The sequence below is a fragment of the Zonotrichia leucophrys genome, chromosome 27, assembly GCF_028769735.1.
Source record: "Zonotrichia leucophrys gambelii isolate GWCS_2022_RI chromosome 27, RI_Zleu_2.0, whole genome shotgun sequence".
NCBI classification, from domain to species: domain Eukaryota; kingdom Metazoa; phylum Chordata; class Aves; order Passeriformes; family Passerellidae; genus Zonotrichia; species Zonotrichia leucophrys.
The window spans coordinates 3,358,780-3,380,360 of record NC_088196.1 but is presented as its reverse complement, the minus strand read 5'-3'; the positions used below and the strand labels follow the sequence as shown (position 1 = coordinate 3,380,360).

Below are 21,581 nucleotides of genomic sequence, written 5' to 3'. Positions count from 1 at the left end.
CCCCACCCTGGCGTGACCCCCACCCCGCCTCCCGCCCCGGCGGCGGCCGGCCAGCGGTGCTGGGCCGGGGCCAAGCCCCGGGCAGCGCCGAGCGGGGCGCGGAGCCGGGCAGTGCCTCGTGGTGCCATTAAATGTCCCCGGTGCCGAGCGGGACAGACGCCCTCGTCCTCCCCCCGCCCTTACTCTGAGTCACTTGGCAGGAACAAAGTGTTTCAAGCGAGAATCTGAACCGGCGCCAAAATAAAGTCAGAACCGGAGTGCTGATGGGAGGGAGCGAGCAGTGTTCGCCGTTCATTTATTTGGCCAGGATTTCGCCCTCAGCGGCGAAACCGGTAGCGAATAACCGGCTGTAGGGAGGCGCTGGCTGCCCTCGTGTTGCCCCTGCGGGACACACGGGCCATTGCCCGCCAGGGCAGAGGAACCGGCTCTGCCCGGTGTTCCGTGGCACCGCGGCTGAACGGAGCGGCCGCGCAGGGCTCCGGGAACGCGGGTGCCTGGGCCGGGTCAGAGGCACTGAACGGAGCGGGGCCACCGGCGCCGCACGTGGGCACCGGGCGTGCGTGTTCGTCACTTCCGGGGCGGGGGCAGATTACCGGATATGAGCGTTACCCGGTAACCGTTGCTTGGCAACGGCGGCGCGGCGCAGCCATGGCGGACGAGGACCTCTTGCCCGTCGTCTCCTTCGGGAACCTGATGAGCGAGGGGCTAGCCCTGAGCCGGCGCGGCCAGCACGAAAAGGCTCTGGGCTGCTTCAATGACGTGAGGGCACTGTGGGCCGGGGGCACCGGGATGCCCACGGGCGGGAGGGGCCTCGGGTTCGGTTCCGTTCAGGCGGGGAAAGAGGCAGCGGGACAAGGAGGGGACACGGAGGGACGTGTGACCCAGATGGGGCAGTTCAGGGACAGGGCAGCGCCTGCAGCAGCTGTGAAAAACAAGAGCAGACTCTTCAGTAAAATCCTTGTAGTTTTATCTGTCGCTATAGGACACGCAGCTTTTTGATGGTAAAAAGAGAACTTTTAATTTCTGACTCCAACATCTATAGATTGGAGGGTGACAGTGCCACCTCTCCAATGACACTGGACAAACCAACAGCCCATCAAATTTCTCCTCCTCCATAAAAGAATGCAAAACAATAACTTATTTACATAAAGCGTGTGAGAAAGTTCCTTACAAGAATGTAAACATCAGAAGGCTTAGAAAAACTTCAAAACTCCAACTGTCATGAGTGTGGTGACATGTCCAGCACAGGTGACATGTCCCTGTCTGTGGTTCCAGGCCCTGAAGCTGAGAGCAGCAGACAAGCACTGCCTCATCACCCGCTCCAAGTGTTTTCTGAAACTTGGGGACACAGAAAACTCCCTGAAAGATGCTGAAGCCTCGCTCCAAATTGATGAAACATTCTATGAGGTAACCAGCTGGAGGGGTAGGAGAGGGGGTCCCAAGGATCTGTGAGACCCTGCAGGGTTTGAGGCAGAGCTGTGAGGAAACTCCAAACCCTCCTGAGATTTCTGCTGCTCTCAGAGCTGTTGGGGTGCTCAGGCACCTCCAGGTGTGGGGTTTAATGTGTGCAATGTTCCTCACTTGGGGCTCACCAAATGTGGAATTTGCAGGCAACCCCAACAAGGGAAGAGAACCTTGACTCCATGTTTCAGAAGGCTGATTTATTATTTTATGATATATGTTATATTAAAAGAAAATTATATACTAAAAGAATAAAATAAATTATTTTGTCAGAAGGCTTGAAAGGAATAGGAAGGAATGATAATAAAATCTTGTGACTGAGCAGAGAGTCAGAGCCAGCTGACTGTGATTGGCCATTAATTAAAAACAACCACATGAGCCCAATCACAGATGCACCTGTTGCATTCCACAGCAGCAGATAATTATTGGTTACATTTTGTTCCTGAGGCCTCTCAGCTTCTCAGGAGTTAAAATCCTAAGGAAAGGATTTTCAATCAAATATGTCAGTGACAGCAAGCTGTTACAGCCCTGGGCTCTCACACAGGAGTTACTTGAGATCCATCAAAACTCTCCCTCATTTTATCAATTTCTTCCCCCAAATGTCATTTTAGGGGCTTTACCAGAAAGCAGAGAGCCTGTATGCCATGGGGGACTTTGAGTTTGCACTGGTGTTTTACCACCGAGGCCGAAGGCTCCGCCCCGACCTGCACAAGTTCCTGCTGGGCATCCACAAGGCTGAGGAGGCCATAATCAACTGCATTGGGAGTAAGGAGTGTCACCTTCTGCCCCCCATGAGCCTGGACAATGCTGTTCAGGGCACAAATCAGATTGATTGGTGCCAAATCAGCTCTGCCAGTGACCCAAGAGCCCCCCAGCAGAGCCCCTCTGCTTCTGGGTTCTTGTTCTTTGTGCCAGATAAATCCAGAGGCACCACAAAGAGCCAACCCTGCTCTTTTCTTTTGTTCTTTCTTTCTCTCTGAATGTTGCTCATACACACTGCCTGATCCCTTTAGTTCTGTAGGTGAATCCTGACACTCCAGTTTCCAAAATCATCATGGAAACTTTCCAGAGAATACAGAGCAGAGCAGCTCATCTAATCCATGAGCTGCCTGTGACCTCCCAGCCCATGAGGGGAGCTGAAAAGGGAGGTGGAGACACCCTGGAGTGCCAGGACAAGGGGGAATGGATTCCCACTGCCAGAGGGCAGGGCTGGATGGGATATTGGGAAGAATTTCTTCCCTGTGAGGGTGGTGATGCCCTGGCACAGGGTGCCCAGAGCAGCTGTGGCTGCCCCACCCCTGGAAGTGTCCAAGGCCAGGCTGGATGAGGCTTGGAGCAACCTGGGATAGTGGAAGGTGTCCCTGCCCATGGGAGGTGCAATTCCAGGGGATGGAACTGCATGAGCACTAAAGTTCCTTCCATTCTGGGATTCTTCCTTCCATTCTGGGACTCCATGATTTCATTCAAACCATTCTGGGATTCCATGATTTTATTCAAACCATTCTGGGATTCCATGATTTCATTCAAACCATTCTGGGATTCCATGATTTCATTCAAACCATTCTGGGACTCCATGATTTTATTCAAACCATTCTGGGATTCCATGATTTTATTCAAACCATTCTGGGATTCCATGATTTTATTCAAACCATTCTGGGATTCCGTGATTTCATTCAAACCATTCTGGGATTCCACAATTCTCTGATCTACCTGCAGCACTAATGACAGAATCCATTTTGAGACCTTTCTCCCTTTTGTTCAAAGCTTGGGGTGCAATGTGCCGTGCCACCTCAGGCTGGCCTCCTGAAATCCTGACTCTCCTCCAATTTTCATTGCAAAAGAGCAGTGAAACTGTTGACTCTTGTAACGAGCTCTGCTTTCACCATTCCTGGCTCAGATCAGCTCCCATAGAGACAGAAAAGGCCAAGGACCTCGTGGGGTTTAAAACAAACAGAAAACTCATCCCTTTTCACTTAGCTTTGCCCTCAGCCCTGGCAGCAGGCGTGGACAGGCCGTGTCCCAGTGTGGGGCACAGACACAGCTCGCTCACCTGGGGCTGCCTCCTCTGCCACGTGAGTGCAACACGTGTGAGGGCTCCTCTGGGGCTGCCAAACCTGTGGGGTGGCTTGGAGCCCGTCCCTGCCCAGCTCTGGCACACCCCACTCACACCCCACACACATTCCCAGCTAGGCCAGGGCCTCCCTCTCCCAAAATTTCAAAACTTCAGCCCCTCCCCCTGTTAAACAGTGGCACCAGAGCCTGCAGCACTTTCAGATGGGATAGTTGTTTAAAAAAAAACAGGGAAGGTTTCCAGATCTGGCTTGCTTTCCTCCATTCCTGCTGCTTCCTGGGCTTAGCACAATGCTCAGGTATCATCACAGCTCCAGCTGAAATCTTCCCAGCTCAATATCCTGAGCCAAGAGCTCTGATCACCTTTGGACCCTCTGGGCTGCAGGCACAAAAATGAATTTAAAAAGCAGAAAACTGGTATTTAACTAAACATAACTAAACTAATACAACTAAAAATACTTAAAATCAGTCAATAGCAGTGAGGTGCAGGGAAACACGTGGATGTTTGAACAGTTGGGAAATGCACACACATTAACAGGGCACATCCCCAAGCTGCCTCCCTGGCTCAGTGGGGACACCTGCCCCTGTGACCCCCCTGTGTTTGTGCTGCTGCTCTGGGCCCTGGGGCTGCTGAAGGGAATTCTGCAGCAGCCTTGGCAGCTCTGTCCTTCCCTGAGACCAAACAAAGAGCTGCTCCTCACTCTTCCTTCCCAGGGTGCAGACAGATGGTGGTAAACACAATGGGCCTTTTGCCCTAATCAGTGCACAAACCTGTAAAACACTTTTCCTTCCATTTCATGCTCCAGCTGTGATCCCCCAGAAGCAGCTGCATCCTTCTCCTTCAGTTTCCATGCAGGATAAACCCTGTCTGTAGGAATATTGCAACTGTGTGAATTAAAATCCCAAGAGGAGCTGGTGGCATTCCCTGCTCCCAGAACACACCAACACCCCCTACCCCATGGGAAGGGGTGAGAAAAGTGGTTGTAACTGAATGTTTTGTGCTTGGCACATTTATGGGCTTTTTACTCCCAACTCACAAATTTACTCAACTCAATTTGTATTTATTTCACAAATACTCGGTGAGAATTTTTACTTGGTAAATTTCTCACCCAGTGACACACCTACACTGCTCTCTATAATCCATTTCACACTTTTGTGGGTTCCAGTCTATCTTGAAGTCTGGGAAACTTTCTCCATGAGTGAGGGTCAGAGTCAGAGCTGCCCTGGGGGTCAGGACAGAGAGCAGACCCTGCAGGGCTGAGTGCAGCACTAACCCAGACTCCTCTGTGTTTGCAGATCCATCCACAGTGAAGCTGGAGAACAAGGAGGAGCTGTGCTTTGTGAGCAGGCAGGCAGAGGTACAGCACAGGGCTCTGGCTGGAGAAGCTTCTGGAGTTGTTGTGGTGCTGAAATGGGCACCAGAGGAGGGACAGTCCCTGCAGGGACGTGGCTGTGGGAGCAGTGGGCCTGCTGAAGGGCCTCTGGAGCATTAAAAACACTGACCTGTCATGGTTTGTGACCTGCTTCTAATGCAGGTCTGGCTCAATTCACCCAGAATTTAAAGGGGAAGTCAGAAGGGCAAGAAGAGCCACCATGCAAGAACAAAATCTGGAATTTCTCCTCCAGCCCCATGTCTGGGGGTGTTTCCAGCCACCCATCTAATGAGTAACAGTCCAGAGGTCAAAGAGGGCACAGTGAGCTCCAATATTAACTTTGGGTTTGCCTAATGTTTAAGGGTCACAGTTTTGATAATGGACACTTTCTTTATTGCTTCACTTTTGGTGCTCCATTGCAGTAGTGTCTTGTTCCTCTGAAAAGCCAGAACTAGTTCTTACCCTTTCTGTAACACCCTTGTGATCCTCAGGGAGCACAATTGGCTGCAGAATTTCAGTTGCTCATGGCCAAAGCATCTGATGAGACTTTGGCTTTTTGCTTTTATTTAAAAAATAAGTCATCTTATATGGAGTGTAAACAGAATTCTGCTCATTCCAGTGTTCCCCACTGATGTCCCTCAGCTCTTTTTGTTTTTCTCTAGCTGCAGAGCAAAAAAGACAGCCAGAAACAGCAAAAAAAACCAAAGGACCAAAAGGATCAAAAACACACCAAGAAGAAGAGTCCAAGAACAGAGCAACAGCTTCTGGGACGGCTTTATGATGACAAGGCATATCTGGAGAAGTTGCTCAAGGATGAAGGTGTTTCTCCTTCTCAGCACATTCTATTTTTCTTTCATCCCTTTTTTATTCTTCTTTATTTCTTTTCTTCTTTTAAATCCCTGTGACTCTTAGTTAACTATTCCAGAGCTCACAGTGGTGGGGACACAGGCAGGTGTCTGCTCATGGGGCTGTGACTCCTCTGTGAGTTTGTTATAAATGCTTTAAGGTCAAAATGCAGGAATTGGAGAAGTATCTTATTTTAGAAAAAGGCACAAAGATGATGCTCCTTTTGTCACATTTCTAGGGAACTTTTCACCCAGAAATAGAGAAGTGATTAAGGTTGCTTTGCTCACAGGTTTTACAGTGTTGCCAGCACTAATTACCCATGTGGGCGGTCTGGTTTGCAGGCAGGTAAAAGCCCTCTCACTTTCCATCTGCCAGCCTGATCCACAGCACTGTTCAAAGTGCCCTGTCAGTACAGATGTGCCATACAGATGTTCTGTCCCAGAGGGCAGGTGCTCAGCACAGCTGGCCCCCTTTACTGGGCCCTTTCTTGGCTCTGATCAGCAGAGAAGGCAGCAGAGACAAGGCTGGAACACCAACTCAGCTCACTGAACCACAGGGGCAGCAGAGTTTTATTGTGTTTGTGGGGTGCCCTGATGAAGGAAAGAATGATGAATCTGACTCTGTGTTCTCAGAAGGCTATTATATTAATCATTTCATATCATATCATATCATACTAAAGAATACAGAAAGGATACTTGTACAATTCTGGAAAGATAATTATTCTATTCTATTCTATTCTATTCTATTCTATTCTATTCTATTCTGCTACACTAAAGAATACAGAAAGGATACTTATACAATGCTAAAAATATAATAATGAAAACTCATGACTCTTTCCAGAGTCTCAACACAGCTTGGCCCCAGTGGGCCAATGAGTGAAAACAACTCACAGCAGAATCCAATCAAACAATCACCTGTGGGTAAACAATCTCCAACACATTCCAAAGGAGCAAAACAAAGTGAGATAAGAATTGTTTCCCTTTTTCTCTGAGGCTTCTCACCTTCCCAGGAGAAAAATCCTGGGTGAAGGGATTTTTCAGAAAATGTGAATGTCACAGAGTTTATTGTTAGCTCCCCCATCACCTCAGCTCTGAGGAGCACAGGACACTTTCATGTCCAGGAGTGTCTGTGTCAGAACAGAAAAACATCCCCAATCTGCTGCAGCTCAGGTCTGTTGATTCTCACCTCAATTCTGCCTTATCTTATTCCCAGACTTGATGCAGAGCAACACAAGGCAGGGGACCAAAGTCATGGACCTGGTTTTGGATGGCATCTCCTACCTGAACCAGCGGCGGGATTTCTGGCAGCAGCAGAAGCCGATGTACGCGCGCGAGTACGATCGCAAGCTCCTGCGGCTGGGCTGGGGGCGGGAGAGGAAACTGAAACCGGCCGAAATCGCCAGGGCCATCGCCAAGGAGATGGAGGATATCGAGCAGAGTAGGTTCCTGGCTCTGGGGAGGTCGATTCCTGAGCTTTGAGGTCTCAATTCCTGAGTATCACAGAGTCCCAAGATGGTTTGGGTTGGAAGGCCCCTTGAAGTTCATCCTGTTCCACCACCCTTACCATGGGCAGGGACATCTTCCACTATCCCAGGTGGCTCCAAACTCCATCCAGCCTGGTCTGGAAGACCTCTAGGGATGGGGAATTCACAAGTCAGGGGGGGTCAAAGTCATGGACCTGGTTTTGGGTGGCATCTCCTACCTTCTGGAACTTCTGGCAGCAGCAGAAAGCTGATTTATGAGCACAGGGTCCTGCAGCAGAGCTGGGCACAGGACAAGAAACAGAAACCATCTGACATTGCCAGGGCCATTGCCAAGGAGATGGAGGATATCGAGCTGAGTAGGTTCCTGGCTCTGGGGAGATCGATTCCTGAGCTCTGAGGTCTCAATTCCTGAGTATCCCAGAGTCCCAAGATGGTTTGGGTTGGAAGGTTGTGGTATTTCCCTGTGGCAGGAGGGAATGAATCTGACTCCCTGTTCTTAGAAGGCTAATTTATTATTTTATTATATTATATTATATTAAAGAATGCTATACTAAAACTATAGTAAAGAATAGAGGAAGGATACTTACAGAAGGCTAAAAAGAATGATAATGAATCTTGTGACTCTTTCTCCAGAGTCCGACACAGCTTGGACCATGATTGGTCATTAAGTTAAAACAATTGACATGAAACCAATCAAACAACCACCTGTTGGATAAACACTCACCAAATCACATTCCAAAGCACCAAAACACAGGAGAAGCAAATGAGATAATATTGGTTTCCTTTTTCTCTGAGGCCTCTAAGCTTCCCAGGAGAAGAACCCTGGGCAAAGAGGATTTTTTGGAAAATATGATGGTGACAGAAGGGACCTTGAAGTTTATCCCACCCCACTCCCTCTACCATGGGCAGGGACACCTTCCACTATCCCAGGTTGCTCCAAGCCCCATCCAACCTGGCCTGGGACACCTCCAGGGATGGGGAATTCACAACTGCTCAATGTCTCTGTGTCACACCCCAGTGTCCAACTCTGCTCCCTGTCCCCAGTGCTGGCCAGAGGTTCTGCTGAGCAAAGCTGCAGGAAAGCTGAACATCTGCTGAAAAAGATACGAGCCTGGTCAGAGGATGATGTTCCCAACAAGTATGAACTGATTGGGAACCTCCACAGCCACATTGGAAATGCCCAGCTGGCAATGGGACAGATGGAGGCAGCTTTGCACAGCCATGAGATGGATCTGGAATGTGCCAGGGAGCAGTAAGTTCTGGGAAGTTCAGGTGGGTGGAGAAAGGGGGAAATACCTCTGTGGGGGTGTTTTAGCATTAGGTAAAGTAATCCTCACCTGGGGGGTTTAACAAGGTTACACATTCAGCTCTGCACAAGTATTAGGGTGTGTGGTGAATTTTTATCTTCACTGTTTCAAAATAAGGAACCTGAAGCAGATTTTTAAGGACCCACAGCACAGGGCACGTCAAAACCTCTTCTGTAGCAAAGCAAAAAACACAAGTCCCAGCCTCAGCACTTTAATCTTGAGCAGGTACTTTCTTCTCAGGAAGATCAGGGTGGAAATTGCTGCAGTTTTCTGCCACATTTTGTCTTAAACTTCTTTTCACTGAGACCATTAAGCATGGCTTGAAATAAAGGTCTCTTCCAGGTGCACTTACCTGTCTGCACCAGACACATCCCACAGCTCTTCCAGCTGAACCACAGTGGAGCAAAATGTAGTCTTAGATGTAGGAAGAATTTGCAAAACATAGCAGAAATCATGCAACGGTGCCTTGAAGTGATTTAGGAGTTATATTTGGCAGAAGTGCATTGTGCTTTTAAAATATCACTGAGTGGTTGTTTCTCATTTTCAAAAATCCTTTTGGAGATGAATGTTGTTTTAGGGAAAGGCTGCCTCTCTGCTGGTGGTGGCACTGCCCGAGCAGGCCAGGAAAAGGCAGGAATTATCAGGAGAGAGGGGAGGAGATGCTGGGTTTGGGACCTCGCTGAACCCGAGGTGCCGGGAAGGACGGGCAGGCTGCACCCTCTGGCGGCTGCAGCTGGAGGTGCCGCTAATGACTCCTTAATTACTCGCGTTAATTACCCCTTGTCGGGGATTTGAGTCCTTACGGTCCCTTCCCACCCAAACCGCTCTGTGGTTCCATGACTCCCATGGCATTTATCTGCTCCTCGCACAGGCTTTTCCAGCTCTAAGGTAAAGGTAGGCAAAGAAGCATCTGACTGCTTCTGAAGATGAGAATGACGATAATTAAGAAAAAAATTAAAGGCCATTAAATGGTTTTATTACAGAAGGAGCTGCCTGTAGCATGGAGCAAAGCTTGGTTCAAGCACAGGATCAGGGCTGGTGTCAGGGACCTGCAGACACATTTTTGTGTCTTTGCTTTGAAAAACAGAAATCATCCATGAGTTGTTCCCACAAAGGAGAACAGAGGCAATGAAAAGTGGAAAGATTTTCCTGAGGGCTGTCAGATTTGCACAAAAATTATTAATAATCAAAGGCACAGCTAAACCATTTCCCCTGCGTCTCATGGGGTCAGCTGCCAGCGCTGTAGATAAAATAAAAAATCAACCTTGATTTCATGACTTCCAGCCTGCCTTGGGCCTCTCACTTCCTAACAATTCTCTGAGGGCATGGGGAGCACCAAGAAATGCAGAGTGAGTGAGGAACAGGAGGATGTCAGTGCCACAATCCCTTTGTCTTCCTGTCCCAGCTCTCTGACAGACTCTGTGTCCCGGGCCCTGGACAACATTGGCCACGTGTACGCCCGACTTGGAAAGTTCCAGCAGGCCATCAGCACGTGAGTACAGCCCTGCAGCAAAGGCATCAGGGGCTGGAGGGACCCAGGTCGTGGTTTTACACTTGTGTGTTCTCACTGCAGCCAGGCCTGGGGAAATTTTCACACCTGAGCCTGTGACAGTGTTCACAGAGGTCTTAGGATGAGGGAAGAGATGAGGATCTGACTCCATGTTTCAGAAGGCTGATTTATTATTTTATGATATATATTATATTAAAACTATACTGAAAGAATAGAAGAAAGGATTTAATCAGAAGGCTAGCTAAGAATAGAAAAAGAAGGAATCATAAAAAGGCTTGTGGCTCGGACAGAGAGACTGTGATTGGCCATTAATTAGAAACAACCACATGAGACCAATCACAGATGCACCTGTTGCATTCCACAGCAGCAGATAACCATTGATTACATTTTGCTCCTGAGGCCTCTCAGCTTCTCAGGAGGAAAAACCCTAAGGAAAGGATTTTTCATAAAAGATCTGTGTGACATGAGCCCTTTGCTATCAAATCAGTGTTTGAGTTATAACTGTACCCAGTGAGGGTTGGTAAAGGTTTCTCTGTTTTACTCTGCTTGAAGCTGGGAGGAGAAGATTCCACTGGCCCAGTCCAGCCTGGAGAAGGCCTGGCTGTTCCATGAAATTGGGCGGTGCTACCTCGAGCTGGACAATGCTGAAGTAGCCCAGGATTATGGAGAGCAGTCCCTGCAGTCAGCAGATGAAGAGGGAGATGTGGAGTGGCAGCTCCACGCCACCGTGCTGGTGGCACAGGCACAAGGTAAAGATGTGGGCACAGGGTGGAAAAGCTGGTCTGAAAACATCTCTAAGATTTAACAGCCAAAGCAGCTGCTCAGATCAAGACTGGCTTGATTGCTTCTTGCTGTTCTCCTGCTCCTGGGCTAAACCAGCTGATATCCCTGTCTGTTCCAGTGAAATTGAAAAATTACCCGTCTGCAATCCTGAATTTTGAAAGGGCTCTGGAGAAGGCAAGGCTTATGCCCAGTGAAACTGCTCAAAATGGCATCATTGCGGTAAGGGAGATGGAGGAGGAGCTCTGGGCAGCCTCTGGGAGAGAAGCTGTTATCCCAGCTGGGATATTCCAGCCAGTAATGCCACAGAAATGCAGTCTTATAGTGGGAAAGGATTTGGTAATGATAGCAAAAGGATTTGGTAATGATAGCAAAAGAAAACAGGACAATGTTGGGTATGTAGCTGCATTTCTGGAGCTTTTATTAAGAACTTCATCCCTTTCAGGCCTTGGATAATGTGAGCAAAAGCTTCATTGCAGAGCTGACCAAAGGCCAGAAAGACGGGTCGATTCCCTCACATGAAGGTACTTGTCATTCATGCCTCTTCACCCAGAAATGAGAAAAAACCCCACTCTCCTGTTCTGCACCTCATAATTCCCACAGCATCCATTTCCTTGCAAGTATTGAATTAAAATCTTGGTGGGAGTCTGGGATTGCTTCAGCTGCACTCCCAGGTCCGGCCGTGCCCATCTTAGAGACAGCAGCGTTCCCTGAGTGTCCCCTGCAGGCTGGCCCGGTGTCACCGACATCCCAGCCCTGTCCCAGCCCTGCTGGGGTTCGGGGAGGGTTCTGGCAGGGCGCTGTGTTCTAGGACTTGGCTTAAGTTTCCTTTTCCCTTCCCAGATCGCCTTTTCAGCAGGGAAAGCATAAAAACCACCGCTGAGAATGTGGAAGCGGAGGAGGAGGAAGGGAATCAAGATGAACAGCCATAAGAGGAAGCCAGAAACGATATAGAGAATAAGAAAGGTTAAAGGGGGGGAAGTAAATAAGCAGAAGAAAAGGTTAAAGGGGGAAAACAGAGAAGGAAATAAAGGACAGCAGTGGGAAATAGTAGAGCCTAGGCGGGAAGTTGAAATAAATATTGAGCAAGCGTCGTACCCAGCAGTGCAGTGGTGTGTCCCTGGCAGGGAAGGAGCCGGTCCGAGCCGCCGCCGATCTCGGGGCGCTGCCGGCCCCCGGCCCGCATCCCGGGCCTGTCCCGGAGCATCCCCGGCACCGGGCGGGGCAGGGCTGAGCCCCGGGCCCCCCCGCTGCCCCGGGGAGGGCTCGGTCCGGCCCTCGGGGGCGGGCGAGTCCCGGGGCTATGAAAGGAGCGGCGGCCGCGCCCGCCCCAGAGCCGCTTCCCCGCCGCGCCGCTCCGCACCGGCGGCCGCCCCGGAGCCGCTGCCCTCACCATGGTAAGCGGGACGGGGACTGGGACCGGGACTAGGACCGGGATTAGCATCGGGGCTAGCATAGGGATCGGGGCTGCCGCTCCGCCCAGAAAAGGCTCCGATTCCCCGGAGGGCGGAAGCGCCGGCGGCGTTGCCGACACGCGGGCGCTGAGCCTGAGGGCGCTCGGAGGTGCCGGGCACCGAGAACGGCCCCGGGGCCCGTGGGTCCCTCTCGGGGGTCCCGGGACGCTCTGGGGGCTGCCGGGGCACGGGCAGCTCGCAGCCGGCAGCGATGGCTCCCTCCACGGTGGGGAGCAGGAGACAAGCGGCAGCTTTGTGGGGGCGGCTCAATGGGAGATTGTCCGGCGGGACCCCGCTCCCCCGGGCTCTGCGGAGCCTTTGTCCGCCCGGCCCGGCCCGTGAAGGCGCCCGTTGTCCCCGAGCCGGCGGCGAACAATGGCCCGGGGGGGCCGCGATTGTTCCTTTGTTCGTGGGGCTGAAAAGCGCCTCAGTCCCCTCGGCAGCTGCCGCGGCAGAACAGCGGCCCCGGTCCCCGCCCGCGGGACGGCCCGGTGCGGAGCGGGCACAGCCCGGTGCGGAGCGGGGACAGCCCGGCCCTGCGACCCCCGGGCAAGCGGGGCACCTGTGCTGCGCCCCAGGTAACTCACGGCTCCCTCCGCTGTGAGCACTTTGAGCCCCGAGTGCGACGGGAAAGCAGCACGGGGAGCCCGCAGGTCCCCGCTGCTCTCAGGGGCTCCTCTGTTCCTCAGGCTGCAGCTGAGCCCAGGGCAGGCAGTGCCCCTGGGAAATGTGGGGTCCTGCTTCTGCTCCCATTTGGGCATTTGGAACCAAAACCCGTCTGCACCTTCTGGGATAAAGAGATGGGGAAATCAGCATCTGAAAAGTGTTTTTAAAAACTGCGAACTGGAAACACATTTTTCTGGCCCAGGCAGAGTGGTTATGTTTTATGTAAAACTTCTCAATTTTTGCATCAAAGACATCACTCCCACGGTCCAGTGCATCCCAGGCTGGGCTGGCCTTCAAGCAGTTCATTTATTGACCCAACAAACACTGTCTGCCTCGGTGATGCTATTGAGGACTCGCACAGCTGAAGAAACCCCTGCTTTCCTTTCAGTCCCCTGTTTTCCCAGGCCCTACTGGGAATTAATCTGGGATTTTGCTAACTGGAATGGAGCTGCTGGCAGGAGGGGAGGGGCAGCCGTGCCAGCTCCCCGCGGCATCTCCCGCTCACTGCTGCCAACCGCCAGTGTTTCGTTTCCTCCAGCACTCGAGGTTTCACTTTCGAGTTCTGCCTTGCAGCTGCTGGGAGGGGTTTGGCTTTCCTGGAAGCCCAAATTCCCTCCTGTGAGGTGCTCAGCTGCTGATCCTCAGTGCAGCTCAGACAGAGACAGCAGCATCCTTGTGGGCTGCTCTAGGAAACAGCCTGGGAATTGAGTTTGTGGTTCAGCTGAAGGGACGGGAGTGTGGCAGCTCTCAACCTGCTGGGACTTTCCGTTCCCCTGCGCTCCTCCGTGGGTCACTGCCCTCACATCCGGCAGCCACAGGTGTGTTTGTTCAAGAGCTCAGGCTGAATGTGCCACACGAGGAGGGCTGGGGCTTTGTGGCAGCTCCTGGTGCCTGAAAAATCCCTTCCCAGTGGGGCAGGGCTGCAGAGCGGGGAGCAGGGCTGAACCTTCAGCCCTTGGGTGAGATGCAGTGGATTTCTGCTGTACAACCAGCCAGAGCAGCTGTGGGAGAAGGAGTCAGCTGAGCAGGGCACCCAAGTGAGGCAGTGTGGGGGAGAAGCTCCCTGTGCTCATCCTTTCCACTAAAGGTCCCAGCAGGGCCACATTATCTCTGCAGTTCCTGCCCTGCAAAGTGTTTTCTCCTTCCATTCCAGAACAGAGGCTTCTCCAAGAAGAGTCACCCTTTCCTGCCTAAAATATTTAGAAAAATGTCTACTCAATCAGCGAAAGAGAGACCTGAGAGTTTGCATTTCCCATTCCTGGACGATGAAGACACCATCTCCACGCTGAAAGAATCCAAAACCTTTTTCATCCTCCGGGGCCTGCCTGGCAGCGGGAAATCCACCCTGGCCCAGGCCATCCACGATCGCTACAAAGACGCCTGCAAGGTCATCTCTGTCGATCACTATAAAATCACACCATTAATCAGGAGCTCCATTCCTGAAGAGTACTCCAAGGTGGATGAGGATCTAGTTGACTATTGCAAACGGGAGATCAGCGTCATTGTTTTGGACGACACCCACCACGAGCGGGAGCGGCTGGAGCAGCTCTTTGACATTGCTGACAAGTATCGCTACAAAGTCATCTTTGCCGAGCCCAAAACCCCCTGGCGCTTGGATTGCCCCCAGCTCAAGGACAAGAACCAGTGGAAACTGTCTGTGGAAGAGCTGAAGAAGATGAAGCCAAGCTTAGAGAAGGAATTCCTGCCCATGTATTTTGGGTGGTTTTTGAGCAAAAGAAGTTCGGAGATCCTGAGGAAGGCTGGCCAGGCATTCTTGGATGAGCTTGGAAGTCTCAAAGCCTTCAAAAAGGAGAGTAAATACTGTATGTATTGATCCTCTTTTACAACATTATTACCTCTTGATGAGTCTGATTAGCTTCTAAAGTCAATTTCTAACAGTGCCAACAAAAAAAGCTTTTTAAAGCTACTAACCTGGTCTTCATAGTTGACAAAGTTGCTTTTTTGAGTAAATTAAAGAGCTTTCCCAAGTCTGCTTAGGTCTGGCCCCACAGGGCACTGAGCTCAGGTGGCAGCAGCAGGACATGGGATCCTGGGTGTCCCCTGGTTCCAAGGGGTTGGGTGGGAAAAAGGCAAAGAGAGGGAAATGGGAAAGGCTGAACTGAACATCTCATCCCTTAGGGGACTCTCACATCTCATCAGGTTTAAGATGAGCCACGATGATGCACAGGAGCTTCTGTTCTCTGGCTCCATCTGCAGTGAGCCTGGGAGGAGGGAGGGGTTTGGTTTCCCACCCAGCAGTCAGAGATGAGATGTGAAGGCAGAGATGGGACCAGGGCTGGTGGGTTGACATCAGGGGCATCACTTTGTGACAGTGACTTTGTTCACCTGTATCTGCAGTTCCTTCTGCTATCGAAGATCCCAAAATAAAAATAGATCTCACCAGCTACTTTGTGAAGAGGCCACCTGGGGTCCTGCACTGCACCACGAAATACACTGAGTTTGGAAAAGCAGCTGGAGCCGAGGAATACGCGCAGCAGGAAGTGAGTGTTGGGGTCCCACCTCCTCCCCACACCCCCCTGTCCCCTCCCTCCCCTTTGGGCTGTCCATGAGCCTGGGAGAGGGTTGGGGATGGGCTTTGCTCTCACCCAAGAGGCCAAATATAGGGACAGGAACTACATCCATATGGCCTGTGCAGAGAAAACTCCAAACTGTGGACATGGTGATTTTGTTTCCTATTTCCAAACAAAATACTCCAACTTTCCCCAATCACACATGACTTCCAGCATCATCTCTGACAGCTTGAGCTGAATGATGATGAATTGAGGTATTTAGATCCTCAGATTGATTATTTCAGAGCACATAAGGCCAGGTTAGATATTGGAAAGACGTTACCAGCTCCAGATCCACAGAGCTGGCACATCAGGCACTGACCTTCTCCTTGCTCTGGATGTTTTGCCCATGCCACAGCAGGAGCAGCCCCAGTGCATCCCCACCAGAGGCACTAACCCTGTCCCCTGTGTGTGTCCCTCTGCAGGCTGTGAAGGCTTCCTATGGCAAAGGCTTCACCCTGTCCATCTCTGCCCTGTTCATCACCACAAAGACTGTCGGGGCTCGCATCGAGCTGAGCGAGCAGCAGCTGCTGCTGTGGCCGGGGGATGCTGACAAGATCCTGCCCACGGACAACCTGCCCCGGGGCAGCCGTGCCCACATCACCCTGGGCTGCGCCAACGGCGTCGAGGCCGTCCAGACCGGGCTCGACCTGCTGGAGTTTGTCAAGCTGGAAAAGGCAGGGAACAAAGGGGAGCAAGTGGGGGAAATTGGAGGAGGGAAACTGCTGTATTTTGATAATGGGATGTGGATGCTTGTGCTGTCGAAAAAGATTGATGTGAGGGCGATATTCTCGGGGTACTACGGGAAGGGAAAGCTGGTGCCAACGCAGAGCACCAACAAACGGGGCGCTGCCTTCAGCTCCTGCACCATCATCTAGGAGCACGGGCAGGGCAGCTCCTCGGCTTGTTTTTAAAAGGCAAGTAACTCCTGTAACCTTAAAAGTGTAAAGAGAAATAATTTCTACCTTTACTAAAGTCAACCCTCCTGCCCACCCCAGCGTGAAGCCTCTGGGGAGTTATCGGCCTCAGAAAAGGAAGAAAACAAGCAACTGTCACGGATTTTAATGTGAGTTTTGGAGGGAACCTGCTGGGGTGTCCTGCTTGTTTTCTTCCTTGGAGAAAGATCAACTCTGGGGCTTTTATTGCTTCCCTCTGAACCACAATCGTTCGATCTTTACCTGCTGGCACTGACCAAAGCCTGGCAGTCGCTGGTCTGGAGCCAAGGGAACTGCAGGATGTCCCTCCCCTCCCACACCCTGGGGCTGGCACTGGCCATTCTGATCACAGGGTCAGAACCAGTGAGACCCGGGCATGGGTCACTCCTGTCAGGAGTCCTGTCCTTACCAAGGGTTTGGCCCTAAGGACAGACCTTGCTGAGGGCAGCGGGTCCTGGCAGCCCTAATCACAGCTGCCCCCAGTGGGCTCCATCCCAGCTCCTGGGATGCTCTGGGGACAGCCAGGAGGAGGGCACTGTGCCAGGTGATGCCTTAAAGACACCAACTTTGGGGAAATCAAGTGAAACACCAGGACAGGGAGCCAATTCCTGCAAAGCAGCTCCTCCAGCCATTTCCCTCCACCTGGGCTGGACCAAGCACCATCCCCTGTCCTGTAGGGAACAATCCTGCCTTGGCAGGGAGTGGAAGAGATGAACTAACATCTTTTCCATCTTATTTGATAAGAAACTAAAATCATGTCTGAAGTACACAACTGGACTTCATGCAAGATTTTACTCCCTTCCTCTAATGCACTTGAATGTTAAGAGTTAGGCTGGAGTAACCCCGTAGTGTAGGAAGTGGAGGCACTGTAACCTTGTAACTCACGTCTGCTCGAACCTAAACCCCAGCTGGAAGTTACTGACCCAGCACTTGTGTCATTAAATGTGTTCTATTGAAACCTGGGTTTGTGCTCTGGCAGGCCCTGGCCCAGCAGGGCCGTGGCTCCTGGGCATTGTTTAACACAAAGCTCCACTAACAGCCCCAGGGACGCTCCCAGCTCGAGCTCTGCTCTGGGGAGCAGCAGAGTGAATTAACCCAACTAACCCTGTAAATACTGACTGTGTTTGAGGCCTGGGCACAGCTCACCCTGAGTCCAATGTTGCTGGGGCAAGGAGCATTTCTCTCTGATTGTTGAGGCCAAAAGCAGGGAGAGCTTTGGTGCTTTTCTGCTACCAAACACTTTGCTGTGTAAGCAAAATACTTCCTGCTGATCAGAAGCAAAAGATAAGAATAAATTCTCGTTCTACCATAAAATAGTGAGCTATAAACCCACCCAGAGCACCTGTGACCCTTCATGGAGAAATCCCTCCAACCTTCCACACTTGGCAGCAGCTGACAGAACCTCAAGGGTTTGATCCACCAAAGCTCTACAAGGGATTTGCCAGCACCTGCTCAGGGGCTGGCTGAGCCCACACCCCCAGTGCCCAGATCACTCCAGCACCAGAATACACAGCTGGAATCTCTCCTTCATCTGCCTGTTCAAGAACAACAGTGACATTGTCGTCGTTTGAGTTTTTATTAGTTTGTACATCATATACAGTTTATAATAAAGTAAAACCGATTGCATATGGGTCTGCTCAGGCTGATTTCCCATACAAACACGGCATCAAGAGTTCTGCTAAGGAAGTAAACAACAAATATTCACATTTTTTACCATTCACATCCTAGAAAGGTCCAAGAGGGACAGCTGGTACCGATGCGGAGCCCGGCTGGGAGAGGACGAGGAGTTTGGCAAAGCAATGGGACAGCAATTGCTCCATGCAATTCCCCTTTCCTCCCAGGGAAAGGTTGAGCTATGTACACTGAGGTAAACATTCCGAATTCCAGTTCAGAGAAACAGGGCAGCGCAGGGACGAGCTCCTCTCCGGGCGGCTCCGCATCGGCGCCTGCGTTTGTCCTGACTGCTCCACACTCGTGACCCGCGTGCACTGTGGGGCTCTGGGGGCTCCCTGGCCCCTGGGGTGCTGCCTCACGCCTCACTCTGCTCACAGGAGCCATGAGGGGACACTGGGGACAGGGCTGGGGTGGCAGCAGGGCTGGGCAGTGCCCAGGGATGCTCCAGCACAGAGCAGAGCTGTCCCTTCAGGCTCAGATCTGGGTGAGGGAAAATGCCCAGCACTGCTCCAAGAAGGAACAACCCCATCCATGATGCTGGGAGTGGGCCAGGAAGGCTAAAGAGTTTCACATCAGCTCCCACAGTTGTGCAGGGACCCAGAATGGCCCCACAGAGCCAAGGGCAGGGACAGCCACCAGCTATTGTCACCCAGCCCTGCCACAGCTGCCCAGGGACACGGCTGGCTGCAGCACACAGTTGTCCTGTTCCCTAGGGAAGAGGAGGGGAAAGGACAAGGCACGAATTTAAACAGGATGAAAACCATCCATTAGAGATAAGAGAATATCTGGAGTTATTAGTGGAACTGAGGAGGTCATTTGGAAATGGCAAAGCAGCACATGGCCCAGCCCTGGGGCTGTTGGAGGGCTGCAGGCCCAGGGCCAGTGTGGCTGGACAGGGACTGGCACCTGCCCCCATCTCTGACACACCACAGCAGTGCCCACTCTGTGTCTCAGCAGGTACAGAGAGTGGAGGGGCCATTCTATTCCATGGAAAGTACTCTTGTACCTGAACAATTTGTCTTTCTCCCGTTTTCCAACTTGCATTTCTGCATTTACAACAGCCAGCAGCACTGGGGATCCTGCTCACTGAACACTCCCAGGATCAAAAGCAAATCAGGAATCAGGTACATTTCTGTGCAGCCAGAGCAATGAGGGTGCCCAGAACCTCCTGAATGGACTTCACAGCTTTCCAACCCAAACTATTCCATGATTCTCTGAGCATGGCCAGACAAAACCACATCCAAGGCAAAGCCCAACAGCCACACAAGTACTGATCTCCCTGCAGCAGAGCCCTCACATGCCAGCTCTGCCCACAGCCACACTCACACACTTCTCTTCACAACTTTCCCAGAGAAGCTCTCGAGCTGCTCAGAGCATCCACTGCACACTCAGCTGCTGGAAAACACCCCCAGCCTGGTCTGGCTCTCAGCCACAGCAGCTCTGCTCTTTCCAGGCCTTTCCTGAGAGCAGCAGCTCCCACAGCACCAGCCATTCCCCCTTGGACAGCCCTGGCAGGAGGTGCCAGGCTGAGAGTCACACCAAAGTGTCCCCAGCACCACCTCCTGCACCTCTGTGTGCTCTCTGTCCTTCTGGGGCAGCATCACCTGAAGATGCTCATTGTGGCAAATCCCTGGGGCTGGTGGCACCAGGACGTGTGGGCAGCTGGAGCCCTGGCACTCAGCTTCCCTGCAGCTACACCCAAGCACAACCCATGGACAACATCCTGGAACCACCACGTGTGGAGGCAACACTCCAAGCAATGCACAGCTGAGCCCATTTTTTGGAAAATGCAGATTTTTGTCTCCCCAAGCCGTGCTGGGACACGGTGGGGTCACAGTGCCACTGGACACTGCTGCTGCCCTGAGGTGCCAGGTGCCACCAAGCCCTGCTCTGTGCCAGGGGGAACAGGCACTGCACAGGGCATGGGGCACTCTGGGCTAGTGGAAGGTGTCCCTGCCCATGGCAGGGGTTGGACTTGGCAGCTTTTAAAAGCCTTCAAGCCCAATCCATACCATGGTTCTGTGCATTTGCCTTCACCTTGATTCACGTAACAACGTGCTGTAGAAAGTCTTGGCACTCACCATATGAATATTTAACTACATTAAATCATGCATTCATGTACAGGTTATAAATAGCTGCTGTATACATTTCCTCTCCCAGAAGCAGAGCCATTCCACTCCTGTGCTCCAAGGAATGGGCTCAGGCAGCTTGGAGAGAAGGAAGGAAGCTGCTCACACTTCCCTGGGGCAGGGGAAAATGAGAATAAACTCACTGACAGACACAGAACATGGCTCTGCTCAGCAATGGGAGACTGAGAACAGCCCAAACTGTACAGTGACATCAACACACACACACACAGGACCAGATGTCATGGAACCAAAATGCCACTAAACTCTTGTAAACTCAGATTACAGTGCCAGGAAAGCTGGGGAAGGAAGCATCAGTGTGCATAGACCAGTATTTCAGTTCCCCACGTTTTCACCATTTCAGAGCCTGGAAAGTTCAGGACCCAGCTTGGGTCCATCCCTCACATGGGTGTGAAGGACTTGAACAAACGTGGGAGAGTCAGGTTTTGAAAGCATTACTCAGCACTGGTTCACTTAGAAAGCTGAGCTTCAAACGAGTTGTAAAATATTCTAAATTTAAGCCCTTAAATTTTCCCTCTGTTGAAGCAGATTGTCAAGAATCCTGACCAAACACCACAGCAGGACCACGACACCACGGACCCCACAGCCCCTGTCCTGCTGCAGGGAGGGAGGAAGACAAAGAGGTGCCATTCCCAGTGACCACCTGGTGCAATGAGCTCCCTGCAGGCTTTGTTCTGCTGTGGGGAGGCAAAGAATCACTGGGAGCTTCTCTCAGCACAGCCCTGCCTGGACAACACCCATCCTCTGAGCAAAATGCAGCCTCCAACAGCCCCACACTGGCAGGGTGAGCCCAGGACCCCCAGGCACAGCCCCTGTGCCCCTCAGGACCCCCAGGCACAGCTCCTCTGCTCCCCAACACCCCAAACTGAGCACAACCCCCTGGGCCTGACAGCACCAAGCTCCAGAAGCCACCAGACAGGAGCTCACACAGGCACCTGGACCAAGCTGTGCAGAAAAGGGGCCATTCCAGAAGCAGAGTTCTCTCCCAGCTGAGGCTTTGCTGTAAAATCACCTTTTAGGTGAAAATCAAACTGCTGCCAGGCAGTGCCCCCACACCAAAGCCAGCAGGACACAGCTCATCCATCCCTCCAGCTCCTGCCCTGACACTGCACAAGAGGAAAGCACAGACTGCCAGCTCAGAGCTGGACTTTGCATTTTCTTGCTGCTTTGGAGGAGTAAATCACTGCCAGAGGAAAACCACACAACCAGGATAACTGAACACTGCACATCCCACACCACCCACCATCCCTGCCTGGAATTCACCTGGCATTGAAAGACTCACCCATGGCATGGATCAGTGACAGG

At 51.8% G+C, this 21,581-nt stretch overlaps 2 protein-coding genes across 2 annotated transcripts; both read left to right on the top strand.

Moving 5' to 3' along the window:
- The first annotated feature begins 643 nt into the window (after positions 1–643).
- Positions 644–11,977, top strand: ODAD4 (outer dynein arm docking complex subunit 4). Its single transcript, XM_064733952.1, has 12 exons — positions 644–759; positions 1,276–1,407; positions 2,073–2,226; positions 4,828–4,889; positions 5,567–5,723; positions 6,963–7,187; positions 8,278–8,485; positions 9,946–10,032; positions 10,603–10,799; positions 10,952–11,052; positions 11,276–11,354; positions 11,674–11,977. The coding sequence occupies exons 1-12, from the start codon at positions 649–651 to the stop codon at positions 11,760–11,762; spliced, it is 1,602 nt and encodes a 533-aa protein (XP_064590022.1). The 5' UTR covers positions 644–648; the 3' UTR covers positions 11,763–11,977.
- A 121-nt stretch (positions 11,978–12,098) lies between these two features.
- Positions 12,099–18,081, top strand: CNP (2',3'-cyclic nucleotide 3' phosphodiesterase). Its single transcript, XM_064733953.1, has 4 exons — positions 12,099–12,227; positions 14,104–14,773; positions 15,309–15,451; positions 15,946–18,081. The coding sequence occupies exons 1-4, from the start codon at positions 12,225–12,227 to the stop codon at positions 16,396–16,398; spliced, it is 1,269 nt and encodes a 422-aa protein (XP_064590023.1). The 5' UTR covers positions 12,099–12,224; the 3' UTR covers positions 16,399–18,081.
- Positions 18,082–21,581: the final 3,500 nt, after the last annotated feature.